Source organism: Cygnus olor, chromosome 11 (genome assembly GCF_009769625.2).
Source record: "Cygnus olor isolate bCygOlo1 chromosome 11, bCygOlo1.pri.v2, whole genome shotgun sequence".
NCBI classification, from domain to species: Eukaryota; Metazoa; Chordata; class Aves; order Anseriformes; family Anatidae; genus Cygnus; species Cygnus olor.
Window position 1 is genome coordinate 13,290,076 of NC_049179.1, and position 25,377 is coordinate 13,315,452.

General features: G+C 42.3%; 1 protein-coding gene across 8 annotated transcripts in view; it reads right to left on the bottom strand.

Moving 5' to 3' along the window:
- ARNT2 (aryl hydrocarbon receptor nuclear translocator 2) overlaps positions 1-23,979 on the bottom strand; it is a 107,526-nt gene extending 83,547 nt beyond the window's left edge. Inside the window, exon 1 of one of the 8 annotated variants that reach the window (XM_040569682.1) lies at positions 23,725-23,979. In XM_040569682.1, coding sequence (XP_040425616.1) covers positions 23,725-23,755 — 31 coding nt within the window. In that variant the 5' untranslated portion in view covers positions 23,756-23,979. Of the gene's footprint in view, positions 1-4,841; positions 4,996-16,931; positions 16,966-23,724 lie in introns of those variants that run through there. The other 7 variants (XM_040569678.1, XM_040569681.1, XM_040569680.1 and 4 more) reach the window with 7 other exon arrangements.
- Positions 23,980-25,377: the final 1,398 nt, after the last annotated feature.

Sequence of the window (25,377 nt, forward strand, 5' to 3'; positions counted from 1 at the left end):
CTTCCCACTTTTCTTTTTTCAAACTTGGCTGAGTATCTGGAGCTACAAATAAATATATTTACTAATGGGAAGCAAATCTGTTCAAAAATCCTGCTATTCTTTCCCAACAGATCAATACAAAAGAACTTCAATTACGGAAGCAGGAATCCATGTTTCTTTCATTATGTCTGTAGAGCACTTCATCTCTGCCACACTTTATATAAATCCATTATGCAGCATTATGCATTTCAAATAGTAACATTTTATCTGTTCACTGATTCCATGAATTTCTTCTGGTGCATTTACTTTCATTAACTCCTTTTCAAGCAAAAAGCAACAGAACAAAATACTCATCCGATATTTTTCAAAAAAGTGTGCAAGGACAACCAACAAGACCTCTGCCTACATTACCATACTATGAAAAGCCCTGCTGTGTCTAAAGCTTCTGGTATGTGGAATCACTACATTAATGTATATTGGTGTACTTCCATACAAATAAAAGCAAGAGCATCTAAACAACTGGTAAAACACTATTTCCAGAAAAAGTACTTTTAGCACTCTCATGCCGGTAATTCACTTGGAACATTCAAACTCACATTTCATGGGTATAACCGAAGGTTATTTTGAAATGCTCTGCTGACTCATTTGTTAAAACAGATGGCGAAAACCATAAATCTACCTGCAAAGTGTCCCTATCACTCAGAAACACATTTTAGTGTAAATCATTTGGGAGATCAGTTTTTGCTTTTTTTAATTAGTAATCATAAAACAATTTCAAATCAATCGAGTGGTATTTTAAGAGACTGAACGTAATGCTGTATTTGTAATGAGAAATTCTTGTAGCTTCATTTTCCTCAAGGATAAAAGAAAATCAAAGAAAACCATGCCAAGGGTTGGATTCATCTCCTCCTCAAAGTCTAGAAGTAAAAGAGATTATTTAAGTTAACTTTATAGATAGAAATAGAAATGAAACACCATCCTTGCATTACTACGCATTCCATGCTTAGGGATGTATCTGAGTTAGGTTGAGTAGCCCTCTTTTTGTAGGGCCCTTGCTCTTGTCACTGACTACTCAGGCAGACATATAGTTCTAATCAGACGTCCAATTTAGGTGGTTGTGGCTAGGCAAAATGAGTTGGGTTTCTGCTCTTATGTTCAGCCTTTAATATATGGAGGCATGAGAAGAAAGGACAGTTAGGGAATTTCAAATAGGACGGTAAAACAGGAACTGCATATTTTTAAAAAGAAAAAAAGAAAAACACAGGCAGTGGCTAGAGGAATGACCAAACCACAGACTCAATCATATCAGTGTCCAAAAACACCTGAAAGAAAACATTTTGAAGCAAATAATCAGATTATACCCTGATAGACAAACGAAGAGTTACTGTGTAGGTATCTTCAATCTCCAGAATGACGCATCAATAAAAACAAAACGAAGAAATCAACTTCTTACACAAAACAGCCTTTAAACACGTCTTCACAGTCCTGGGAGAACAAAATTAAGTTGATTGAGTTGACTGCCCTAGAAGGATGTATTCAAAAATTTCCATTTCCAAGATACACGCACAGGAAAATAAAATCAGGGGCTCCACACACAGTAAAGCTCAGCTAAGAGTGCCTATAGTTTCAGGCCCTTAAAATCAGAAGGATTTCCCTTAAGGGACAGCCAGGTGTGACAGCCCTGCACGTACAACCAAGCATAAGACACCCAATTTACCTTTCCACTTCAAAGTCCGCCATGCCAAGGCGCCACCAGCCACTGCATGACCTATTACAGCTTTCACAAAACCCCACGGGGTAGCTGCACCCTGCTAATAAAATTTTGCAGTCAGCTTTCCAAGCTTTCTTTCCTGCCATCAAATATTTTTTCTGAGTTCTGAAGAGGGTGAAACCAGAGGGTGGGCTGGGTCTCCCCAAGCCACGTAAGGAATACAACGAGGAAAGCAATTCAGTACTCAGTACTTTGGATCACTCAGTGACCCCACTGCAGCTTCCAGCACCCAGCTGAGCATCACCCAGATGCTCTAGCTGCTCTAGAAATGGAAGCACTGGATTGTGGCTGTAAAAACTCTGCTCACAAACCGAGCTGCTCCCCGCCTTCCCCTCCAGGTTGCAAGAACGTCTGAGGAGATGACGGAAGAGGTCTGAGCTGCTTCCCAAATTAGTTCCATCTCTGTTCATCAGCAAGCATCTAAAAGCAATAGATCTTTAATGTTATTTACATTTGTAAAAGAGGGTTTTATAGACAGGATGGGATAACTACAAAATGGGCTGGTAAGAAAAGTATGAAAGAGTTATCTCAGAAAGCAAAGGCCAGTGTGGAAGAGTCAGAATAAGAACCCGACAGAACAGCCAGATTCTTCTCTGACTAAGCACTGGAGATCAGAGAAGGTAACTGTATGTCCATGCTCCAGAAGGAAAGACAGGGTACAAGTAACCACCCACAGACCACAATCTCTGACAGAAATATTGTCGTAGATGGGTACTCCAGGGAGCCTATTTCCTTAAAAAAAAAAAAAAAAAGTGTGTATTGGTCCAAGACCTAATAACAATCATCATCAGAAGAGGAAGATGCTATTGTCTGAAGCTTCATGAAAACACATTTTGGGCAGCCCCCTAAAGTAAATGAAGCTATTCTGCTGTAGCATAAACTAGTACCAAAGCCCATCAATGCAGAAGCAGGTGTTAAGTTAGTTACCACCAAAAATAAAATGAAGTAAAATAAAAGATGTGGTCAACAATCAAAGACGACATTTCAAGGCCCACTTCCACACAGATGTTAATACTGATGCTCACAGGAGGGTTTCAGCAGCAACGAACAATAGGTAACAAACTGTTCTCTTTCTGAGATTGGACTTCTCGAGGAGACTTTCCTTCTGCCAACAGAAATAAGACAAACATTGCTTACTTTACCCAAAATTAAAACATAAGTGTAAAGGTATAATGTTCAGAAAGCAAAACAATGTCAAGCTGAATGTTCAAGAAAATCATCTATAACCTTCGTGGCAGTGCTCTGAAAAATAATTTGTTTAAAAGAACTTCCTTAGTGTCAAATGGAAATCGCTCTTCTATTGAAAAATGCACACAGTATTTAATTTCAAGGTTAGAAAGCGACCTAGAGATCAGCCAAAGAACACAGAAATGCTATTAACGTAAAACTCAGCAAAACGCTCACATTTGTAGTGGATATTCTTCCAGTTACAGACCAGATGACCTAAGAGGCCTTGTCTTATCACTGCCATGCCTGGGCGCAGGCCTGACCCTGCCACAATCCTCACGGTCACCGCAGGGACCCCTGAGGAGCTGTGCTAATCCTGGGACAACAGCACTGCGCATCGTAAAAGCAGCAGAATTGATCCCTATGCTTCTGTCCAGAATTAAATTTACTGCTGAACACATCAAGCTCTGCTCAAACTTTTCTCCAGTGCTGTATACACCAGATATATTTATATACAGATATATACACCAGATATATTTAAGGATTTTAAAATAATTTAAATAATCTGCAAATGTACATAAGACGTACAGATAAAATACAGGGATTTACTCCCAGTAAGTTCCAAGTTAATCTCAAATTGTTGCACAGATCTGTACAAAAATAGCTAGAGGGATTACAAAACTGAAGGCAGAAAGCAAGCTAAACGTTGCATGGGGATAACTTGAAAGCACATGTGAACCACAGTCACAAGAATCACTGGATGGGACAACACGCCTGGATGAATCTGGGCTTTCCTCTTGACTTCGGGAATTATTCAACCACAGCTCTTAAACCCAAGCACCAGATCTCAAGCCCCAGCCCAAATCCACAGAGTGAAATCCAGCTCTAGCTCCTCCTGGCTTGCTCACTGGCTCAGACACCCGTCCAAGGAGCAAGGCTCTGCAAGTCCACCTTACAGAAGGAGCTGTTAGCCACGTTATTTCCAGCACGCCAAGCCGCGCTCTTCTCAACTACACATGCCAGGATTAAACCCACAGCCTACAGGAGGTGACAGAAATGCTCTCACCGACTTCAGTGGGCTCTGAATCTCTGACGTCAAGTTTAATGACCAGCTCCAAGTCTGCTATGACATGTCAGGTATCACGGAGCATGCTCTCAGCAAGGCTCTCTTATCCTTCAGCACTTACTGTAATTGACGGGATTAAAGTCAGATACCAGCATCTGATTAGACTAACAGGATTCTCCTTATATAAGGAGAAATGTAACAGATTTCTGACCGCTAATCCATAGAATGACCGAGAAGTCAATCGCCTCCAAGTAAACATGGATCTAAGGCTAAATACAGAAATACGAACATTCCCTCTCCCTCAAACAGCAACATCCACGGACATTTTAAGTGTTCCGATAGAGCAGATTTCACAAAGTTCTTTGGAAACTGCATCTTTCCATACCCTGAAGTCATTCGGGGGTTAGATGCATCTCAGCAAACAGGTTCCGATTGCAGTCATTTGCAAAGGAGGGTTTCTGCCTAGCACGGAGACATGTAGGAATAAACTAAATGGTACCTCTTACTTTAGAATATGCCACTGAACATATGAAGCCATCATGTAGCCAAAAATATTTCACAGAAACACCTATGCTAAAACAAAGCTGCATATTTAGTCATTGCTTTTGCATGTTATCTGTGGAGATTATAAAACAAGAGATGACTTTCAGAGAATATTGGAATTAAAACATTTCATTGTTCCCGTTAACTCTGTTCAATACTGTTTTATTGCAGCTCACTGCCAGATACTTTAAATAGACTCCACATCAGAAAGATCTACTGTACAGAGAGGATATGCAGAAAAGCAAAAATATCCTTTTCTATGCTCTCTAACACAATTATCATAGCAAATAAATCAGGAAATACAATAAATCCCACCTTTAAAGAAGTCTCTTTCAAAGATGCTATTTCTTTCCTGTGAACAAAACCTTCTTGGAGAGAAATTTTATCCGCATATAAGAAGTGTCAGAAACCTCTGGGAAGAAATGTAGCAGCATTGGTATTCTGCTCAGAAAATGTCATCACAGATCTGTTTACCTTAACTGTGGACCATGATTCAGCCAGTGACAACCGTCTTGCATACTGATCAATTTATTTGCAGCAAAATTACTAACATTTTCTACTTTAACCATTTAGGTTCTGGAAACAGCTACTAAGAAAGGGAGGGCTTTTATGAATAATATATAAATTCTACTTAATTTTAAAATTTCTCCACCACCAAAATCAAAACGCCCTGTACTTTGGGGAGGGGGGTGTGTCTCTCACAATCTCAAAGAAAAATTAGGGCACATTGTGAGTAGTTACTGGAGAACTGCTCCCTTTTTAAACATTAATATCAGGGATTTATCATCCTTCAGCATCGCAGACGAACGCTAAGCATACATGAAAGGGGGGGGGGAACGATGTGATTACGCTCATCGTTTTGGGACACGGCAGAGACAGTCACAGACCTTTTAAGAGATGCCCTAACTGGTGGTCTGGAGGCCAAATCCAGCTATCTTGTGCCCGCTGCCTTTGCTGTGACTCCGGAGGAGACACCAACAGCTGTCAGGACAATGAAACCAATCCAGGAGATATCTATCATATCCCATCAGGTAGTCTGGGAGAGCAGCTTGAGAAGCCGAAGAGCTGAAATCCTGCATGGTGCCTCCACATCTCACTGCTGTGTCCCAAGGGCAGTTACAGAAGTCCTGGCATCTCAGTACTAACCATACCTTCTGCATGCCTTGTAGTCCATCACGGGGATGTGCAAAAGGAGGTAGGGTCCAAAAAACTTACTTTTGGGCTCTACTTTTAATTTTAACTGATACAGTTTTGGTCTACTTTATGGGAATCCTTCCTTTAAGTGCCCAACTAGTTGGGGAAGGACGGGATGGATACCTGCTTCTTCATTCCTCCCATCTTCCTGACAAGCTGCATGACACCAATTCACCTTCTCACATATTCCTGTGTATTTTTCCCTAGCTGTTTTTCAATTTCTCATTCATAATTCTTTGTTATCTCTTCTTGGCCTATTCAGTATCTGGCTTAGATGAACTATTCCTTGTACTCCATGTAATAAGCTAACAAATCCAACTTTGCTGACAAGTTATGGTACACTTCAACCCCCACCCTCCCCACCAAATAATAAGAGGTTGATGGAATTCAAAATATGGAGGAAACACTTAAAGAGAGGCGTCAGTGGCTCCTGTTCTAAAAGCTTGTCTCTAGTCTCAGAAAATAATAAACTCCTCAGTATTAGAAGGCGGCTTGTACCTTCACTGCGGAACGATCTTTGAAGACTGTCACCTGAACCTGAGCACCTGGCCTGCCTCTGAACGTCAGTAAAGCTTTGTCACTGCATACGCAGTGGATTTAACTCCAGCAGAACACCGCTTAGGACTTCACCACGTGTTATGATGGACTGACTCACTGGAAGGAGTGCTTCTCGCATCCAAGGTCTGTTAAGCGCACCAAAAACCAGGTCAGAAGCATATCCAAAGACCTGGACCAGCCTTGGAGTGAAAACACAACCTCAGCCTCAACCACACGGCAACAGACTCTTGGGTATAAATAGTCGCAAGTGGGAAAGTGTAGGTGCAAACCGAGCAGGGAAGTAGGGTAGTCACTGTAAAAGGACAGTTTGCAGAGAGGATGAAAATCCAGCTTCAAAAGGCTGTTTCAGGGTGGATGGAACATTAATTAAAACAAAAGAGGCAGAAGCTTAGCCTACACGAAGGGTCATGGTAAAACTGCAGCCAGGATGGTTTATACCGTTTGAATCTGACCCTGTCTGGTCTTAGGCCATTGCATACACGATCATACACTGATAACACATAATTCTTCATTTTTTCTGCCTTAATTTGTTCTGGCTTTATTGATATTATTTCAGTTGATATTAGTGACACGTGGCAAAAGTACTAATTAAACGATTCTGCATTACAAAAAAATTAGGCTTCCCACACAATGCATCATTTCCATTTAAAATGAATGGTGATCCTCCCTCCTCCTCTGACATTTTGTATTTGCCAAAAATAACTGCATAATTATAAGTTGTGTGCAAGAAACAGAAGGTAACATTCAAAGTTATTTTCCATATTTTTTACTTACTGTGTCAGAACGAGCAAATACAATCTATGGCTATTCTTTTATGCAAAATGGGCCAAGGCTAACCCATTTATGAACTCACAAAAATTGAAGCATACGTCCAGCCTGGGCAAACAAACTAGATGAAAAATAATAACGTGCAATGACTTTCCTTCAAGTTTCTCAGAGACAGATCATGCTCAGTCCATTAACTCATCATTTAACAAGTCTGTTTCATTTAGCTTGTTTGGGTTGGCATTCAATTAGAAATTCATGCACAGGAATATTTTTTTTTCCTTTTTAAAACAGAACACTTGCTGTATTTCAACCAGTAAACACCAGGAGGGAAAGCGGAAGCTGCAAGACAAGCCAGAGCTACGCTGAAGCCAGGCACGGTAACACGGACCTAGGCAAAACACCTGCACGTGGAGCTGCACCAGAATATCCTCACTCGTTATTAGTTAAAAGGGCTTGGTAAGGCTCTGACATTTTGTGGCTCAGCAGGAAAGCAAAGAGCCAACTGGGTTGCTCTCAATTTGTTCCAGTACAAGCTAAAATAACAAAACCAAACAAACAAAACCACCAACAACAAACAACACATCACTGCACCGTTAGCTCTACCGGGATTCCAATTATGTCTAAATTCTGTTGCATCTGCCTCCGCGCTAAGACTTGAATTCTTTCTACACAGAAAGCAAAACGCTCTCATCCAACCACCCCTTATTTCCTCGTGCTGGATGTCCCTGTGACTATGTGCCTCAAACTGAACAGCTGAATCGAGGTTCCTTGCACTGCCAGTCCCCTCTTGGGAACCACCCCGAGCCTGTCCACTCATCAAGTGCAAAGGGACACCATTTGAGTTAAACTGTCCTACAAATTGTCCCTTTTAATTTTTATTTTTTTTAAATCTCCCTTTTAAATCTCCCTGCACCATTTTTACTTCTTTCCGTGCCATCTTGACCAGCCATGACCACCTCTGGATGCTCCTGCAACAGGAAGCTGCGGATGCTAGAAGGCTGTACGGGCCAAAACAGTGTACTGTTTGGCTGTACTTCCCAAAACAGTGGAAAGGAAACATGCTGAGAGGTGTTCAGTACAAATGTCATGCCTGGCTCAGGAAGGCTCTGAGTCACGCATGGCTGAGGGCTGGGAACGTACCCAGGGGAGCACCACACATGCTTGCCCTGATTTTATACTCCTTCAAGCATCTGCTGTGGCCAATGCTGGAAAAGGCATGCTGAGCTGGATGAACCTTTTGTCTGGGACAGGACAGCCAGGTTGTACATGATGAGCAGGGCACACCATGTTTCTCAAGCTTGCTTCTTCTCCAGAGGTAAGAAATTAGCCAACTCCCAATTTATTTCATAAATAATCAAATTAAGTATTTGCCATAGCACGTCCTTACTCTTGATGACCGATTACTTGTTTTATATAGACATTGCTATTTGTCCTTCCTCAAACTCTTCATCTTGTTTCATTTTCCTGTTCTGCAAGATAATTGTCCAAAGATATTTACAAGCTAACGTGCTTTAATAAATTCCTATGCAACCGTTTTATGAGAAATAAATAATAGCAATGTGTGTAGATAAACTATTGAGCAGTTACTATGCCATCATTTGCGACTTCACTATTAAATAAGTAATCTGAAGATGAGTGAATAAAAACAACAGTTCACTTCTATCAAGAAGTCTGGCTTCTTGCTGTCTGTCTAGCCATTTTTTTTCCAGCAACAGAACCTGGTTTAGATTTTGGCCAAAGTTCAGTGGTTGCACATGAACAAAATCAATTTGAGTTCAAATGTCAATTTGCAGAAATTGTTTTGAAATTACCATTAAGATAATTATAATGGTACAAGCAAGAAAAGCCTCACTATGGTTCCCTGGAGTTCACATCAACAACACAGCCATGCTCTCCTTTCACAGAGGTAGCCTGCTCTGAGCTCCTATCAACCTCATAAAAACATACCGAATAGCGGTAAATATGCAATGAAATAAAGGGAATGGGTAATAAATCTGCCTACAAGATTGACCTTAACGAAACGCAGACTGGGGTAGCCTAGCTTTCCTAGGAATCCAAAGCCTTCTCTTGACTATTTCACTTTTCATCCTGACCCAGAAATGCACATGAAAGTCAAATTACGTGACTTGAGAATCAACATCACTTGATTCTTGTCCACATTTTCTGTAAAGCTATCTATGGTAAGTCAGCTCTCAGATTTCATGAGCATGCAAGGCAGTATTTATGCATATAATTTTTGATCTGACTTGGAAGAACTTTAACAAGACTTTTCTTAAATATTGAGCAGAGACTTTCTTGTGAATGAATTCATGTGTGGTCCCCTCTTAGCTGTTTCACATAAATATTCTTCTAATCCATTTTGTTTGAGGTGGACAGGCACAGTAAGCATGGTCTAAGCTCACAGGTACAAGTATTTACATTATTTATCCTAAACTTAAAACTGCAACTCTGAGAGCCAGACCAAGAAGCGGTGTCTTGTGCCTTAACTGCCTACTACAACAGAGCACGGGTCAAACACCCAGAGAAATCACCACTGGTGGTCAGTTCACTGAGCCAAGTCATCAAGGGATGCTAAGGAAGACAATGAAAGATCTGAACGAAGTACCTTTGAGGCAGCAATGTCTGTCCAACAATGTAAGACTAAACTGCTGTGGCAGTGGACCACAAGCTGTCCTGCAAGCCACTAAGATGGGGTCAGAGACCTGAGCCTTCTGGATGCACCCACACACAAGGAATCCAGTCCCACTGCATGTAGAAAGCTCAGGAACAACACAGTTCAACTACAAAGATACAAAATTTAGACCCCTCCAATTTAAATTATTAGTTGTAAATCACTTACTCATATCCTTCAAATGCCTTTATTATTTATTAATTTATTATTATTTATTAGAAAGATTTTTTTAAGTTTGCCTCAGAAGAGTATGTTAATTCTAAATTCTATTCAGAACAACAACTCCTGTTACCAAATACTTAATTATCAGTGTATTTACAGTGTCCTTAGGCACTGTTGGGTAATCACAATTCTGTTGTTTCCATTAAACAATATTTTATTGATAGCACTAATGACTTCAGTTCTGCTCGATCAACAAGCAAATGATGCCTATTTGATATTACGATAATTAATCGGCCTTTCAGGTGTTTCCACATCCCTATTTATTACTACAAGTAAGAATATTTGTGTGAAATACCCTAAAAAGAATATCAGTATGCATCACAAAATATGTTCTAAAAACAGTATGATTTCCTGTTTCTCCTTTTTCCTCAAAATTTCTTAAGCAACGTTCTCTGCGTAAGAATTGGTGAGGAAAAAAAAACACACTTAGCTCCATTTTAAAAACCCAGCCTGAGCCTTGAGTATTAAATACCATGTTCATTTTATCCCTCACTGAAATTCCTGCAAGTAAAAGATTTTCTGATTGACATCTCTTTTAATTTTTCTTTCTAGAGGTGGGAAAAAAACACCTATCTTCACTTTTCCATAGCAGAGACGAGGATCAAAAATTTCATACCACTTGAACAAGATGCACAAGTGAATAGACTGGTTGTGATCCATTATTTCAAACCATTCTTTTTCCAAACTCCAGGCACAATTTATGAAGCTCTGTAGTCCAGCCTTTAGATCATGGAAAAGGTCTGTGGACAGGGAAATTCCAGATTCAAATCTGACTGGACCTCAAAAAGATGCCTGAAAAGTATCCACCAGTCTACCTCCAGCCTACCGACTGCACCGTTCAGGGCCCTGGATGTGTTCAGTTTAACCTCCGGCAGAGGACAGCCTTAGGAACATCTTCTGAAACTCCCACTGCTCTGACATACCAACCTGTATTAGCAGTAGCCCATGTCTTTGAAGAAGAGTTTCCCCAAAAGCTGATTTTTTCTACCTTCCAAAAAGGCTACGAACAAAGGCCTTAATGATTTTTCTACCCATCACTGCCCCAGGATCATTAATTACACTGTTTAGAACAGTCTGCCTTCTAGGTAATTTCAAGCATTACATCTTTCATGTCTGCATATAAAAATATAATACAAGCCCACAGGCTTTTGGAAATTCAACAGTAGCTGCATTTGCATTTTTTTGCTTTACTTTCTAGAGTGTTTCATTCCCACAGATGCCCCAAAGAGAACATCCCAACAATATGGAGTCAGGGAAATCTTGATAGGCATATAGTAAATACAAAATACTGCTATGCTCTGCTGCAGAAGGTTCCTTGGTGTTACATTTATTGAATGAATACTGAATCTAATACTTCGCTTTTGTCAGAATTACCGATTTTAAAACAAAAACAATTATGGTTCCAAGTAAGCTCTGCTGGGCTTTCAAGAAGTGTTCTACTATAAAAGCGATACTCTTGTTGCTTTTTCAAAATTACAAATTACAAGAATTTACTGGATGTTCATGTCCTCATGTTCATGTTAAATATGATCTGACTGACATCCATTACAAGCCTCTTGTTCACAAAAGTATACAGACGGTTCTGTGGATACACCAAATACGGGAGCGAAGAATGACACTGAAAAAAACTCACTACAAACAAATCGGATGTTTGTCAAAAAACAAGCTGAGTATTTGTCTATAAATATTGATCAAATTCAATCTTTAACTTTCATATTTGCTGATGGAAGAGCAGCACAGACAAGTACAAAGGACATATACAATTACTCCGAATGCCAAACGTGGCAACTGTGTCCCAGCTACTACAGGAACTCTACAGAACAAAGCAAACAACTGGTAGCAGCCCAAGGCATTAACCAACAAAAAAAAAATCACCACAAATACCTTACTGTTACATTTCAACATTAGGACAAATCACGATTTGATTTGTGAAAACGTATTTACTTGAAATCAAGTTTCTCTGAAAGAGCAGTTTGAGTTAACGTACCAACCAAACACCCCCTATAATGCATTTTCCTACTTTTTGGATTCAGCTCTCAAACACGTAACACTTGAAAAATTACTCATAATATTCACTCTATTTTTCATACAGTTTTTTAATTTGTGTGTGTGCACAAAGCAATCAATATTTTGCTCTCAACCTTAATTCAAACTGTACTCGGCTGAGAACAAACCAACATGTTTTCAAATGCAGATTGAGTGACCATAAGTCAAGAGAGCAAGGAGTGAGTTGTAAAGCCTATATTAAGATTTTATCGCCAGGTCGATGATTGGTAGTTTAGCAATGAAATGGCTATCCATCTGTGTTCGCGGGTATACTTTCCAAAGACACTAAGAAAACATGTTATCCCAACATCATAGCTACAATATAAAGAAAATACAAATTAATGGTTATTAATGTGCCTAGAATAAATAATATTTGTTGTTTCCAAGGCAAAAGAAAATGTATATTTTGCTTTTTATCTCCCCTTCTTCCCAATGAGAGGGAAATATTCTTTGGTAGACCAACATAATACAGGTCTGTTATTAAAATATTATTAATTACATAACAATGAAAAAAAAAAGATATTCAGGCACTCCACGCTGTCCTACAGATACGTTATTTTATAACCCATTGTAACTGAACTAATTTCACAGATGCACATAAAAAAAACATCCCAGAATACACAGACTTATAAGCAGGACGGGCAAATCGGAAATAAGAGAACTGAAACAAAAATCAAATGACTGGTAACTCTGGCACGCGGCTATTACTTGACTTGTCAGAGGTTAAGTAGAAGTCTGAAATCAGTTTGAACCCTGGCTAGTGACTGTATCACAAGTCTGTCTTCTTTCCCCGGTCACTTCTCAGACAGGAGGTAGCCAGCCAGCAATAAAACTGAAAAATGCAGGCAGCTTGTAACAGCCAAGAATTCTCCTGCACTGTGAGAATTTATTGGTCTCCAAAACTCTTATTCATAATTACCACAGTCGCTTTAAATTGAGCAACGATGAAAGAACATTTTGTCCTGAAGATCATCTTGGAAGACCAATCCCAAGAAGGGGGTACAGGTGGAGCTGCAGCGAGCTTTGGTGCATTATGAATAACCACACACTCCATCCCAAGGGATGGAGCCGTGACCCCACACACCCCAAAACCTTCACCACATGTACGGTCCTCCTTGAGCAAAGCCAGGACTGGTTCTGCCTGCGTCCTACTTGGTTACACCAAGGGCAGGAAAGGTTTTGCACAGCATCAGTAGGTGAGGCAGAGCCGCTTCCTTAACGACATCTCACCCTTTTCATCAAAGCAGTCAGGTAGCGCTTTAGAGGAGGAGTAAGAAAGCATGTGCCAGTTATGCGAGTAATGAATAGTTTTCCTCAAGCAAAACATAATTCAGCATGAACTTCAAGTAAATGTTCTTTCCACCCACCCACAGATCTCCAACTGATTCTATCCAACCAAAATGCCACCAAGTAAAACCACCTATCCCTTAATTTGGTTATTGTACCACAGCATTAAGATTTTATCTTACAGCACCTTCCTACAGCTGCCTCACCTCAAAAACTGCTTAGATATTTCCATGGTCTCCTTTTTTAAAACACACGTGGAACCTGGAGGGAGAAATACAAGCAGCAAAAGGGAGAACTCTGGAGAAATCTAGCTGGTATGCTTATAGTATGTGTGGCTAGAATGCCTATCTCAAGGTCATAGGAATACTGCAAAAGAAATTCAGATTGGCAGCTTTCACTAAAATGTTGAAATCTTAAGCCTTAATTCCATTTACTGTTGAGAACCAAAGGGCTAAAGTAGCTGAAGGAGGACACCATTTAAAAAATAAAAATAATAAAAAAAAGTAAGTCTTGAGCCAGCAAATACTTTGGAAACTTACGATGGTAAGTTGTTTGCTGAGCAGAAGAGTAGCAAAATTTATTTGGTTTACTACTACATCTCAGAGAGCACGGGTTCATTTGTTATATCAGGAAGACATCACAGACTACGCCAAGTAGAGGAGCACTTGATTTCTGTTAGAAGAAATAAAACTAACAACGGCTATCATTCAAGAACCAAGTCTCAAGCTTAAATAACCTACAAGAGGAACAAAAGACTCTTATAAACCTACGTACTTCACAACGCCCATCACCTGCAAAGAAGGTAGAAAATTCTCTGTTGCAGTCTTAATCCGTAAGTATCCATAATGGAAGTGTTATACTTTATTCTTAAATGTTTGTGACAGACAAAATTTTGGACAGGGGTTCCACGTAGCACAAGTCTGATCTGCTGTGTTTTGTTGGTAGTGAAAATCCAGCTGAGCCTCACCTGCATAACAGGAGAACATTTCTCTTCTTAACTCATAGCACGGACAACTTCTGGCAGAGAACCTGCAGAGACCTTCCACATTTTTCGGTACCTGAGTACAAGTGTAAGATTTGGATTCTGCAGACTTCAACATGTGACTTTTGGGAAGATATTCATGTTTATTTAAAACACCCTTAATCCCACAGTCCACTGTCCTCTTTGCTGGAAACCACCACCATGATGAGAGAACAGAAGATGCCCTCAACACACCAACTGCGAATAGTTGGTGCTCAGAGACAGGTGTCGCCCAAACCTGCCCCATGAGCCTTTAGCTTACACGGGGGCAGTGGTGCAGTGGACGGGGAGCACAGCACCTCCAGCCCACTCAGCACCACGTTCAGGCACCTCCAAGAGCCGGGCACCTCCATCCTCCTGTGGGGCAGGCAGAGACCGACCTCTTCCTGCCAAACTGTGCCTCAAGGCCAGAGAAGGTCTCAATACCCCCTCCAAGACTATTTTTTACAGGAAACCTATTTGGCCTGATAAAATTTCTACAAGAAAGGAGCTGAAGAATAATTATTAGGACTTCAGCCCACCTTTTAAATGTGCCCACACATTCAGAAGCTATTCTTATTTTCCAGTCTTCGTAAAAGAGCTTGAAAACGCTCCCGTGGTTTTCTCAGTGATGGTTCATTTACTTTAATTTCAACAATGAAAGTGCATACTTCAAACCTTCACTGGTAAGTAAAAATACAATGCAGCTAAGATGCAATTGCTGCTCCCACAAACCTGATCACCCAGCAAATTAAATTTCACCCTTTTTTCCATGAAAACATCAACAAGATGAATTTGTAAAAGAATATTTATCCCAGGAACACCGAAACCTTTACATACCTCCAATAATTTACCTTTCTATTCCTATGGCTGCTGAAAATCACGAAAAATACAGGGAAGTTTTCATTATGCAGCCTTGTTTTCTACTGGTCAAATCACTTCTTATTACAGAAAGTGCAGAGCAAGGTGACACAGCTATGCACAGACAACCAGTCAATCTCTTAAGATGCCCTAAAAAAATAAACCGTCAGAAACCATCGGTGTCTCCATATACTGTGACATGAACAGGACTCATGGGGGCGGTCAGACCGACCCCTGTTTCTGTGAGCTCTGTCACAGGGCCAGCCTCCGCAGGCCTCTGCTAAATGAGCTGCCTCTCAGTGGCTGTGAACACAGGAATTTAGCATCTCAAAACCAAGCTTTTCTAGCTGACAATACTTCCAGGCTCTGAAGCTGGACTCCAAACGGAGCTAGCAGCTTTGCCTGCTGGACACGGAACAAGGGATCTCCAGCTCTTCCGGAGCGATACAAGCTCTGGAGTACCAACAGCACCACATTTTTTTGGTCAATAAACAGCTCAAACATGACTCAGAGGGCAGTGACACACAGTAGCTAGTGCCATTTTATAGCTAATTTTATGACTAGAATCCTCTTCCTACAGCTCCTGTTATAAAACCAGTACCTAATTTCAGGGGTGTCTGACTTGCCCTGTGATGACAAGGGTCACAGGGCTTTGGGAAGACGAACCACTTTCCACGTGACAGAGGCTCAGCAAGTTCAAACACTGGTCTCATTCTGACATGCTGGTCAGCCACCTAACTACCACCCTGGCCCTCTTCAGGACATCACTGAATAACTTAAAGATTCATGCTGGATGCAATCTGTTTTTACCTGTCATGGTAATATGTGGAGATTGGGGATGCGCTGGGCAAAGCACCACCCAAGTAACAGAGGACAACCTGCATTCTCAAAAGAACTGAACTGTAAATTAAATACGATTTGAAACTACTGACGTGATCTATACACAAGATGTTACTTTAATTCTCTTTGCATTCAAAATAGCCTGTTTTACCTCAAATTTTAAAATTGTTTCCAGCTCTGCTTGATTTTCCATCCAGATATTATAGACAATGCAGTTTTAAAAATACATGCATTGCAAGAACATGTCACAGCACCCAGATGTCCACCTACCTTTCCTAATGGAGAGAGCCAGCAGCAACCAGCCCCTCAGGTTATTTACCTGCATGAAATTGTGTTCTGGATTATTACTGGGAAAGCACTGGAGAACATTTGTCAAAACCAGGCCTGTATATTCCATAGAAACAGATTTTGCTTTTACCTCTGAGGAATACAAATATGCAGTGTTTTTGTCCTTTGCAGCTCAGTGATTTACTGGCATGCCTCTTCCCATAAAATATTTGCATATATCTGAGAGTCAAACTGTTCTGATACATTCTGTGTTTGCCAGGAAGTGAACGCTTCAGTTCAGTGTAACTGAACATTTAAAACAAGGACAGGCACCAGGACAAATGGCAGCATAATTAACATACCAATGAAGAGCCAGTTGTTAATTACTACCCATTTCAGGCATTTTGTATGAGCAACTTACCTGAAAAGCCTTCCCATCTGTATGCTGGCAAAGCCAGTAATTAAACAATTCAACACCCCTTTTCCTTGATTGGAGAAAAAATATGTAATTATTTTATATTATTCTATTTGTCACATGCAGTTGACATTTAGATGAGAAAAACAGCAGCAGCCCAAATCTAAACATTTAAAATTAACGTTATGAGCTGTCCTTGAACAAAACAGCAACATATATACATGTAGAGAAGATGTAAACTAATAGATAGTCCTAATTTGAGCCAATTGATTATACCTTGTAGTAGCTGCTCCATTACATAAAAGGCTGCACAGTTGCTACTTAGAAGAAGACGGACTTTTCTTTAGGGAGTTGCTATCAACGGAATGGAGACAACTTACAATCTGTTGAAAGACTTGAGAGAAGCAGCAGTACAATGCCAGGATTCATTTACATTTAGACAAGAGTAACTGAGAAGCCAATGCACAGCTCAGCTCAGCACCACAGTCAAACTGTGGCAGTCACAGGAGTCGTCCGAGAAGCAGGGGCACGCAAGTGGAACGCAGAATCGAAACTGGAGGATAGAAATGTGGGAGGTAGATCGGCAGAATGGAAATAAAAACTGACAAAAGAAAGGAGGAAGCAGAAAATTTAGAAGCATTCGTGAAAATGCAGAACATCCAAAAGAAAGCATTTCTCTTTCTCCATGTGCAGATGGCATTGCCCAAGGAGGACTAGCATGCTTCGGGTACAAAAAAAGGAAATTACATCTATCTTGAAAGCAGCTTCTAATTCATCACCCATTGCATGACTATGGTCATTAATTCATGTAAACAATAAACCCAAGACAAATGAAAGATAGTTTATTAATGTTGCCTTTTTCCACATAAATCCATTTGAAATGCTGACTACTCAAGGTAAAGTTGCAATCATCTCTCCTGAAAAACATGGTGCTCTATGCCAGGTACTGAAGTTCCAAACCACGCAACTTGCTCATCTAAAAGGCCAGTATTTGCTGAAATCCTGCAATACTTTGTGACAAAAATACTCCTTCAGAAGTAGGCAAGAAGGGGGAATTTGGTCCACATGCGTTTATCCAACCAATTCCTTTTCATTACTAACTTGATGTAAACAACAAAGACTGAAAAAGCAAGAAAACCAAAGACAGGTATGAGAGCATCAGATCTACCAGTTCGAAGATCTTCCAAGAGCATGCACTGACTAAATAGGGCAACTGTTTTTATTTCATCAACCAAAAGTATTCCTTCCATACTGAAATTAATTTGGATAAGCAGTTATCTAAATTGATATTGTGGTGGTTTTTTTTTTTTTTTTTTTAGTTTTACAATAGAAGATGAATGATTCACTTAGCATTTTTTTTTTCTTTGGTTACAACGTGTAACCACTTTGGATTATAACCAAAAGCTAAAACGTAGGGCAACAGCCTTACGCAATTTTTCTCTTCCTCGTTACACAGAGTGCAGGCTACACGTGGGGTGGCAGGAAATGCTTTGCATTCGAACAAAGGAAACATTGCCGGCAAGAATAAACAAGTACCAATTGTTTATATACTGTGCGGCCACCCAAGTTCTCCAAAATTTCAGAATTTCTGCCTCTTTGGTCCAACGCATCTGTTTTCTTGCACAAACTATCTCAGCAAATGGGTGAAGGAGCACCTTTATATTTTCAGATTTCTTTCCCCCATGGCTGTTATTGAGCCTGCTCTTCTGTCAGCAGCAGAACCTAGTTTGGGCTGGTGTCCGTCCATCCGTGCTGCTGGCCAGGCAGAGCAGCCCCATCCTCATCCACCTCTGAATGCTGCTGGCCGCCCAAAGGGATGCTTCCACAAGGCGGACTGGAAAATCTGCAGAAGACCTACAAGAACTGAGATCTACAACCCCACGTCCTGAACTCAAGGCCCCTCTTTCCCCCTTCTATTACAAAATGTTAATAGCATTATACTTTCTTCAGTTAGCACTGAATTAACGCATTTCCATTCTTACTTGTCAGTTATGAAGCAGTAAGTCTAAAAAAATTACCCTAAACTATACACACATCTGATCTTCACAAGCCATTTAAGCATAATCTCTGAATTCATCTTCATAATGACAGCCCCATTTCTGTCCTCTTAATAGCAATAATCACTAACTCAAAGGTGTTATTTTGCCTTGATTGTTTTGAAATGGCTGTTTTTTCCTTTCCTACCTAATCTCTACAGCAATTTTTCTTACTGGAAAGAAAAAACAGCAGTACCATCTGGTATTACAGGAATCAGCAATATCTGTTTTGTTTTGCATTTTTATTAAGAGGAACGGGGAAACATTATTCTATTTGAAAAAATATTTGAAACTAACCACAAGCTGCATATGCAAATTTTAAATAAATATTCTGTGATAGAAGAGATACTTTAAAATATAATGCTTTGGAATCCCTGTAGATTAGAAATACCAAAAAATTACATTTCTTCAATGCAAGTTACTGTTCTGCACACAGTCCTGAAGGTCAAAACATTATCACAGAACAGTTCAATAGGCATTATCACCTCACACCACTGTTTGACTGAAATAAGGACAAGTTCTGCAGAAAGAAAGAAATGAAAACAGAAGGAAAAGATCTGTAGCTTAAGGATCCCATTAGCTAATGAGTGTTCAGTTTTCGAGACTCGTTTCAGCATTATCCTAGAAACAACACTACGTTTTTGCATCCCAGAAACATTAGGGCCCATTATAATCCCCATCAGTAGAACACTCCGTTTACTCCCCAGGATGCTGTCAAATTGATTTTGGAGTTTACTGGATAGTCTATATTGTAATGATGGGCAAAGCTGTTACTACCATAGCAATAAAACACAACAAATTTGGGGCTCAGCATTGAATAGACAATTTTGAAATCTAAAACACCAAATCAGATTTTTTAATCATCAATTTTTAAGCTCTACCAAAGCTAAAAAAAATAAAAAGAATTGCCAGGCTGTCAAAGCCAATTCCTTTGTGGGAACATGGAACGGGGCAGCAATAAACCCCTTCCACACTTTCTAACATCTTAGCAGCCCGAGCGCAATGCAAGGCGGGCTAACAACCCACTTCATTCCCAGAAGGACCAGCTGGAACGGGAGAATGATTTATCTCCACCTTGAACTCCCACGAGAAGCGAATGGGACACCGACAAAACCAGCTCCCAGACAAGAAGCCAGCCTAAGACAAGAAGCCAGATGCAGGGCTGAGTTACACGTGTTCATTCATCCAACATGAAGTTTGCTGCTAACTCGTTACAAACTGCAAGTAGAAAGTGCTCATTTAATTGTCCTTCCTTGAGGATCAACCTCAGGCGTTTGTTTTTTTAAATCCTGCATTAGCCATAGGCTAGAAGGATGCGCAGTCAGCTGCTGTGGTTGTAAGAGGGAGGCTTTAAGCCCCAGCAGCACACTTCTGCCACTGCCCAGCACCTCTCTCAATCTCAACCCAGCTCTGACAGATGCCCTTGCGAGCCAGGTAGGTTGCTGTACATACTGTCAGACCTTGGACTCTCTGCTGAAAAAGAAATCGTTACAGGAGCTTTAGTGACTGTGTGAACAACTCAGCTACTGTTTGGTTTTGTTTTTTCAATTAAATATAAGAATACAATCCTAAAGATTCACAAAAGCTTCAAAGATGGCCAAAAACACCCTAAGGGAACTGCCCTCTGGTGTAACTCTAGATAAGCTCTGAGTGTTTAATCTCACTATTTCTACAGACTCGGTGTGTGAGTGTGTGGCATTTGGTAGTGTATCTGTGGGTACTACCTAGGTTGCCCCTTCCACCTGGGAATGAGCTGAAGGGGTAAAGCCAGCCCATTTCCCATCACCTAAGCACAACAAAGCTGCTGCTCTGGCACCATCTGTAAAACTGAGCCAACTTAGTCACCCGAGGCCACATAAAGTCTCAGGAAAACAAAATGTTGATTTCATTAAGAGTTTCACGTTTTCATCCCAATTGGGCTACTACAAGAACCGCCACATCACATACTTCACCACAAGTTAAGCAAAATTTGACCCCAAAGTAGCAACAGTTACGGACAAGTTTGCATTCCAAAAATGTATGTATTTAAAACAGACGTGGCACTAAGTTACTTTGCTGCAAGCAGTAATTTATGAAATGCTTGTTACACCTCCACATTTTTTTTGTTCTTAAAACCCATTTAATATGCCAATCTTATTTCAGGAGGAAATAAATTAACTCTGATGCTTTGTGCCAATGCAGATGAGCTTCCCACACACTTGTATTGTGTTTCACACTTCGGTTAGTCATCCAGATTACGACAAACGAACAAAGTACTTCTAACCAGATCCTATTCCTGAGGTTAAGCGTGCAGGAAGAGCAAGAAAAGAGATTATCTTACAGAGCCCCCAGTTCTCAGAGCAATGTCTCATTGCAGCAATGGACGAGCACCTTCACCACAAAGACCTGTCAGATGTGGCCGTCTCCCTGTCACAATCCGGTCCTGACACTGCAGCTCCTGCGAGCCCTAACATGGACAGGCTGCAAACTGCTCCCACCCTGTTGCAAAAAGAGCAGGGAAATGGAAAAATCTGCATCTAACGTGGGAGAGAACATAACATCACAGAGCAGTGCACAATTCTGCACCAGGAGATACCACAGGGAAAGATTTCCACGTCCAGAATTACAGAATACCCAGCTTTTCCGTGTCTGATAATCCCCATTCCACTACCTAGAATATGACTAATGCCCCATGTATTTGTATTGTGGTAGCTGTAGGTTAATGTCCTGCCTAAATTATCAAATGTTATTAGAACCCCAGACAATTGCTTAATAAAAATTTAATCATATTGTAATTTCTAATCATCATTAAAGATGCTTAACAAGTTAATCTCTCTATTGTGCTCCCCTAACATCGTGGATCAGAAAGTCAGCTGGCGTAAGGCAGCACAGCTTCACCAATACTAATAGGGCTACTTTTGTTCTACACCAACTGAGGATCCGGCCCCAAAAGAAAAAAGCAGCCTTAAAATCCTCTCAGTAAAGCTTTTGATTCTGCTTCTCTATACTGCTTTGTGGTTAGTCTAAAAATTAAATAACAAAAGCAACAGATTATAATGTTAAAAAAATGTAAGTCAAGATATGTCACGCACACAGCTCTATCTTCTGCTGTCCGTGGTAGAGCAAACGTAGCACTGCGCTGCAGAGTGAAGTCTACTGTTCTCACCTCTTCACAGCTCAAAGTCTCCTCATTTTGACTTTGCCCGTGCACAGCTACCTTTGTCTGACGGCAATGCTCATGCGCAGATAACATGGGAGGGTCATTAATCGTTGGTGAACTGTCTGTCAGCCCAGATCTGCTCCAGCTGCCTAGACGAGGAGTGAGAAGACGCTCTGCAACCTCAGCCTCGCGGACGCACGTGTAGGCTCGTGCCAGGAAACCAACACGCTTCCCCATCCTTCCGGCGGACGGCAATCCGTGCTTAGAAGCGCTTGACGACCGCACGGCAAGCCAGCCTCGTTGTGCTGGATCACTGCACTGCCAGCACGCTTGGCGCCCACATTCAGTATGTTTCCCGTTGATCTCCCTGAGTTCACAACACAAGCGCTCCCTGGGGCACAGGGGAACGACCAGGAAGCCCTGCTCCAAGGCTACCCTGCAGTTCGTGTGTACCCAAACTCCTGCAACCACATTTTTGGTGACTCCAGCTGCAAGTAGGTGGAAAAAGAGGTGGAAAACAGTGGTGCCAAAGGGCCGCCAGGCTCTACAAATCCTCAGCAGTTTCTGCAGAGACCTCTAAGCGATCAGTGCTGTTCCTTCTGTGCAGAGCTTGGAGGAGCAGATTGGAAGAAGGCAAACCAAACTTCTCCCCCAAAAAAGCTGTTTGTATCTGCCTGTGCCTGCAAAACCGCACACTGATTCCAGCTACATGTGCACGCACTGGAATTCTCCGTTATCATGCATGACATGGTAGCCTAGAAGCTAAATAACACTCATTTAATAACCTGTCATTAAATATTGATTTTCATTTAATATGTAGAATTCTGAAATGAAAACTCAATCTGATTGGCAAAGGTTTGTTGTTCCTGCTTACTTTATTGACACTTACTGAAACAAACAAACTGTGTACACCAAAAGGTTTACCTTCAGCGTGAAAGCTACAAGAACATTTGAACGATTGTTGACATTTCCTCCAGGAAGCCCTTAACAGTCAGAACTGAAACTGACCGAAAAATGCCAAAACATAACCCAGTATTAAAACAAGTAGGACTGGAATCCACTTTTGATAAAAGTGTTCCTCATTAGTATTGAGCCCAGCGCCAAATCCACTGTTCCATTTGTGTTTAAAGTTAGATACTCGACGATACAACACTACATTGACCAAAGTACCTTACCGAAACACGTACTACGGCACATCACACAAGCCCACTCTACTCCACCACTCACTTAACGAACCAGACATTGCGCCTCACAGACACACGTCACCTCAGGGAACGTCTTCCTCCCACAAAGAATTTAAAGAGAAAACTTTAGTGAGCTCCTTCTGCTAATAAATTATTATCAGAAAATTGATTTATGACATCTTTTGGCAGGGAAACGGGAGCACACCAAAGGACCTGCCAGCCTTGAGGTGCTTTCCTTGGGTTTCGACATGCCGCTTTCCCTTCAGATAGCGTGGCTGGGACAGCAGCAGGGCACCAAAGACCAGGCGTAGGGCACCAAGGACATCGGGCGTAGGGCACCAAGGACCGGGCGTAGGGCACCATACACTGACAGCAGCCCCCGGCCCTCAGTCTCTCCCCGCTCCCGTCTGCCCCCAGGTGCTTATGCACAACTCCTCCGGGCTCCCGAGGTCTCCCCCGGGCTCGGTGCGAGGCCGCCCGCCCGCCCGCTCCTCCCGGCTGCCGACGGCCGCCGACGGCCGCCGCCGGTCCCGGGCGAGCCCGCTCCGAGCCACGGGGGAGCGGGGAGAGCCGCGGGGCTGTCCCCGTCCCGGTCCCGGTCCCCACGGGCGGTGTGTGCCTACGGCGGGCCGGGGGCGTGTGGTGCGGCGGGGCCAACGTGGGGCGAGACGGAGACCCTGCGGCGCAGGGGGGCAACGGCAGCTACTCACCGGGAGGGTTTACAGCCGCCGGCGTTGCCATCTTGTCTCTGAGAAGGATTAAGACAAATGCATAGAGGGGAGGAGGGATGCTCTGAGCAGCCCGGGGGAGGCGGGGGTGGGAGAGGCAGCCGGGGCGAGGCGAGGCGAGAGGGGCGCCGCGGCTGCTCCCGCCCCGGGGACCCGGCGGCGGCGCTCCCCGCTCCGTGCGGGGCGGCCCAAGATGTCCGATGGCCCCGCGCCGCGTCTGCTCATGCGCCGCGCTCAGTGAGCATGTGCCGGGCGGCCGCACATGTGCGCTGGGACCGCGCCCGAGCGGGACCCCCGGCCGCCGCCCCCCGGGAAGAGCGGCAGGCGAATGCCCGTCGCCGGTCCCGGAGCAGCGGCCCCACTCGGGACTCGAACCCGCGGCCCCAGGAGCGGCTCCTCGCCCGGCGCGCAGCCCCCTGAGGGAGAGGTCTCGAGCCCAGGCCCGCGCGCGGGCGATGAGGCGCGGCCGTGTGGGCGCCGCTGAGGGGACGCCGCTGAGGGGGCGCCGGCCCCGGCCTGCCGCGGGGGGTTTCTCCGCTTGGCAGCGCTGTTTCTGGGGGTCCCAGCCAAAAATGCAGCCCTGGGCACGCGGGTGGCGTTGCGGTGGGTCGGGTGTGAAGCATGCCCCAGAGGTTTTGAGGCGTGGTGGTGTGCCTCGCCTGTGTCTGAGCTGAAGATGGAAGATTTGGGGCTTCGAATGGATCATAGTATACAGAAACTTCTCGGTCCATTATTAATAATATGATTTTCCTTGTATTACTAATGAAAATGTAGTAACTGATGGAGTTCCTCAGTATGAAAAAGACGACAAACACGAAGAATTCAGACAGGCCACTCCGCTCGTCATGGAATCTATACGGATTATAGTTGTGTTGCATTCTTTTAAAAATCAACAGTTTGCCATACCCTGTGTTCACATTCAAGCATAAGTATAGCTGAACAACTGATCTTTATTACTCAGTTGCCATTTTAAGGCTTTCTGGTACAAACACAAAGACCATAAATTATGCTTTTTAATGAAATCAGAGATTTTTCTCGTAATCTCATACCTCAGGGCTCTAAAATAAACCACGATCACAGAATTAACAAACTTCAAGACTCATTGAAAGCCCTCAGTGTGATAACTGCAGCAGACACATGATATATATGTATAATACTAAAAAAGCACGTCTGTCTTGCAATGCCTCTGTCATGCCCCCGTAACGCTGCGAAGGCCTGTTAATCGTTAAGCGGCTCCATTCGCCGTGCGCAGTTGCCCTGAACAGTCCTGCAGACTTTAAGGGCAGCACTCAGAGCAAAGTTGCAAATCAGTCCCTTGCTCTGCTGAATAAGTGACCTGCACCAGTTTCGCCATTAAGATGTAAATTGGCAGAAAGACAGAGAAAGCATGGAGGCTATGTTTACTCATTTCCTGTAGATAAGTTTAATCAGCATAGCATTAAAATGCTCTTGCTTATCTAGAAAGTTTACTTTATCTTTGATTTATTGTGCTTTTGCCTATGAGATGTTGAGCTGTTTTTCTAAGCATCTTACTGCTGTAGTGCCTCCTGATGCTGTGGAGTTTGGGATATTCGACAGTCATTCTTAATTCCTGTGGTTTAAGGCACATATGCTGATAATACTAGAAGACTTTGT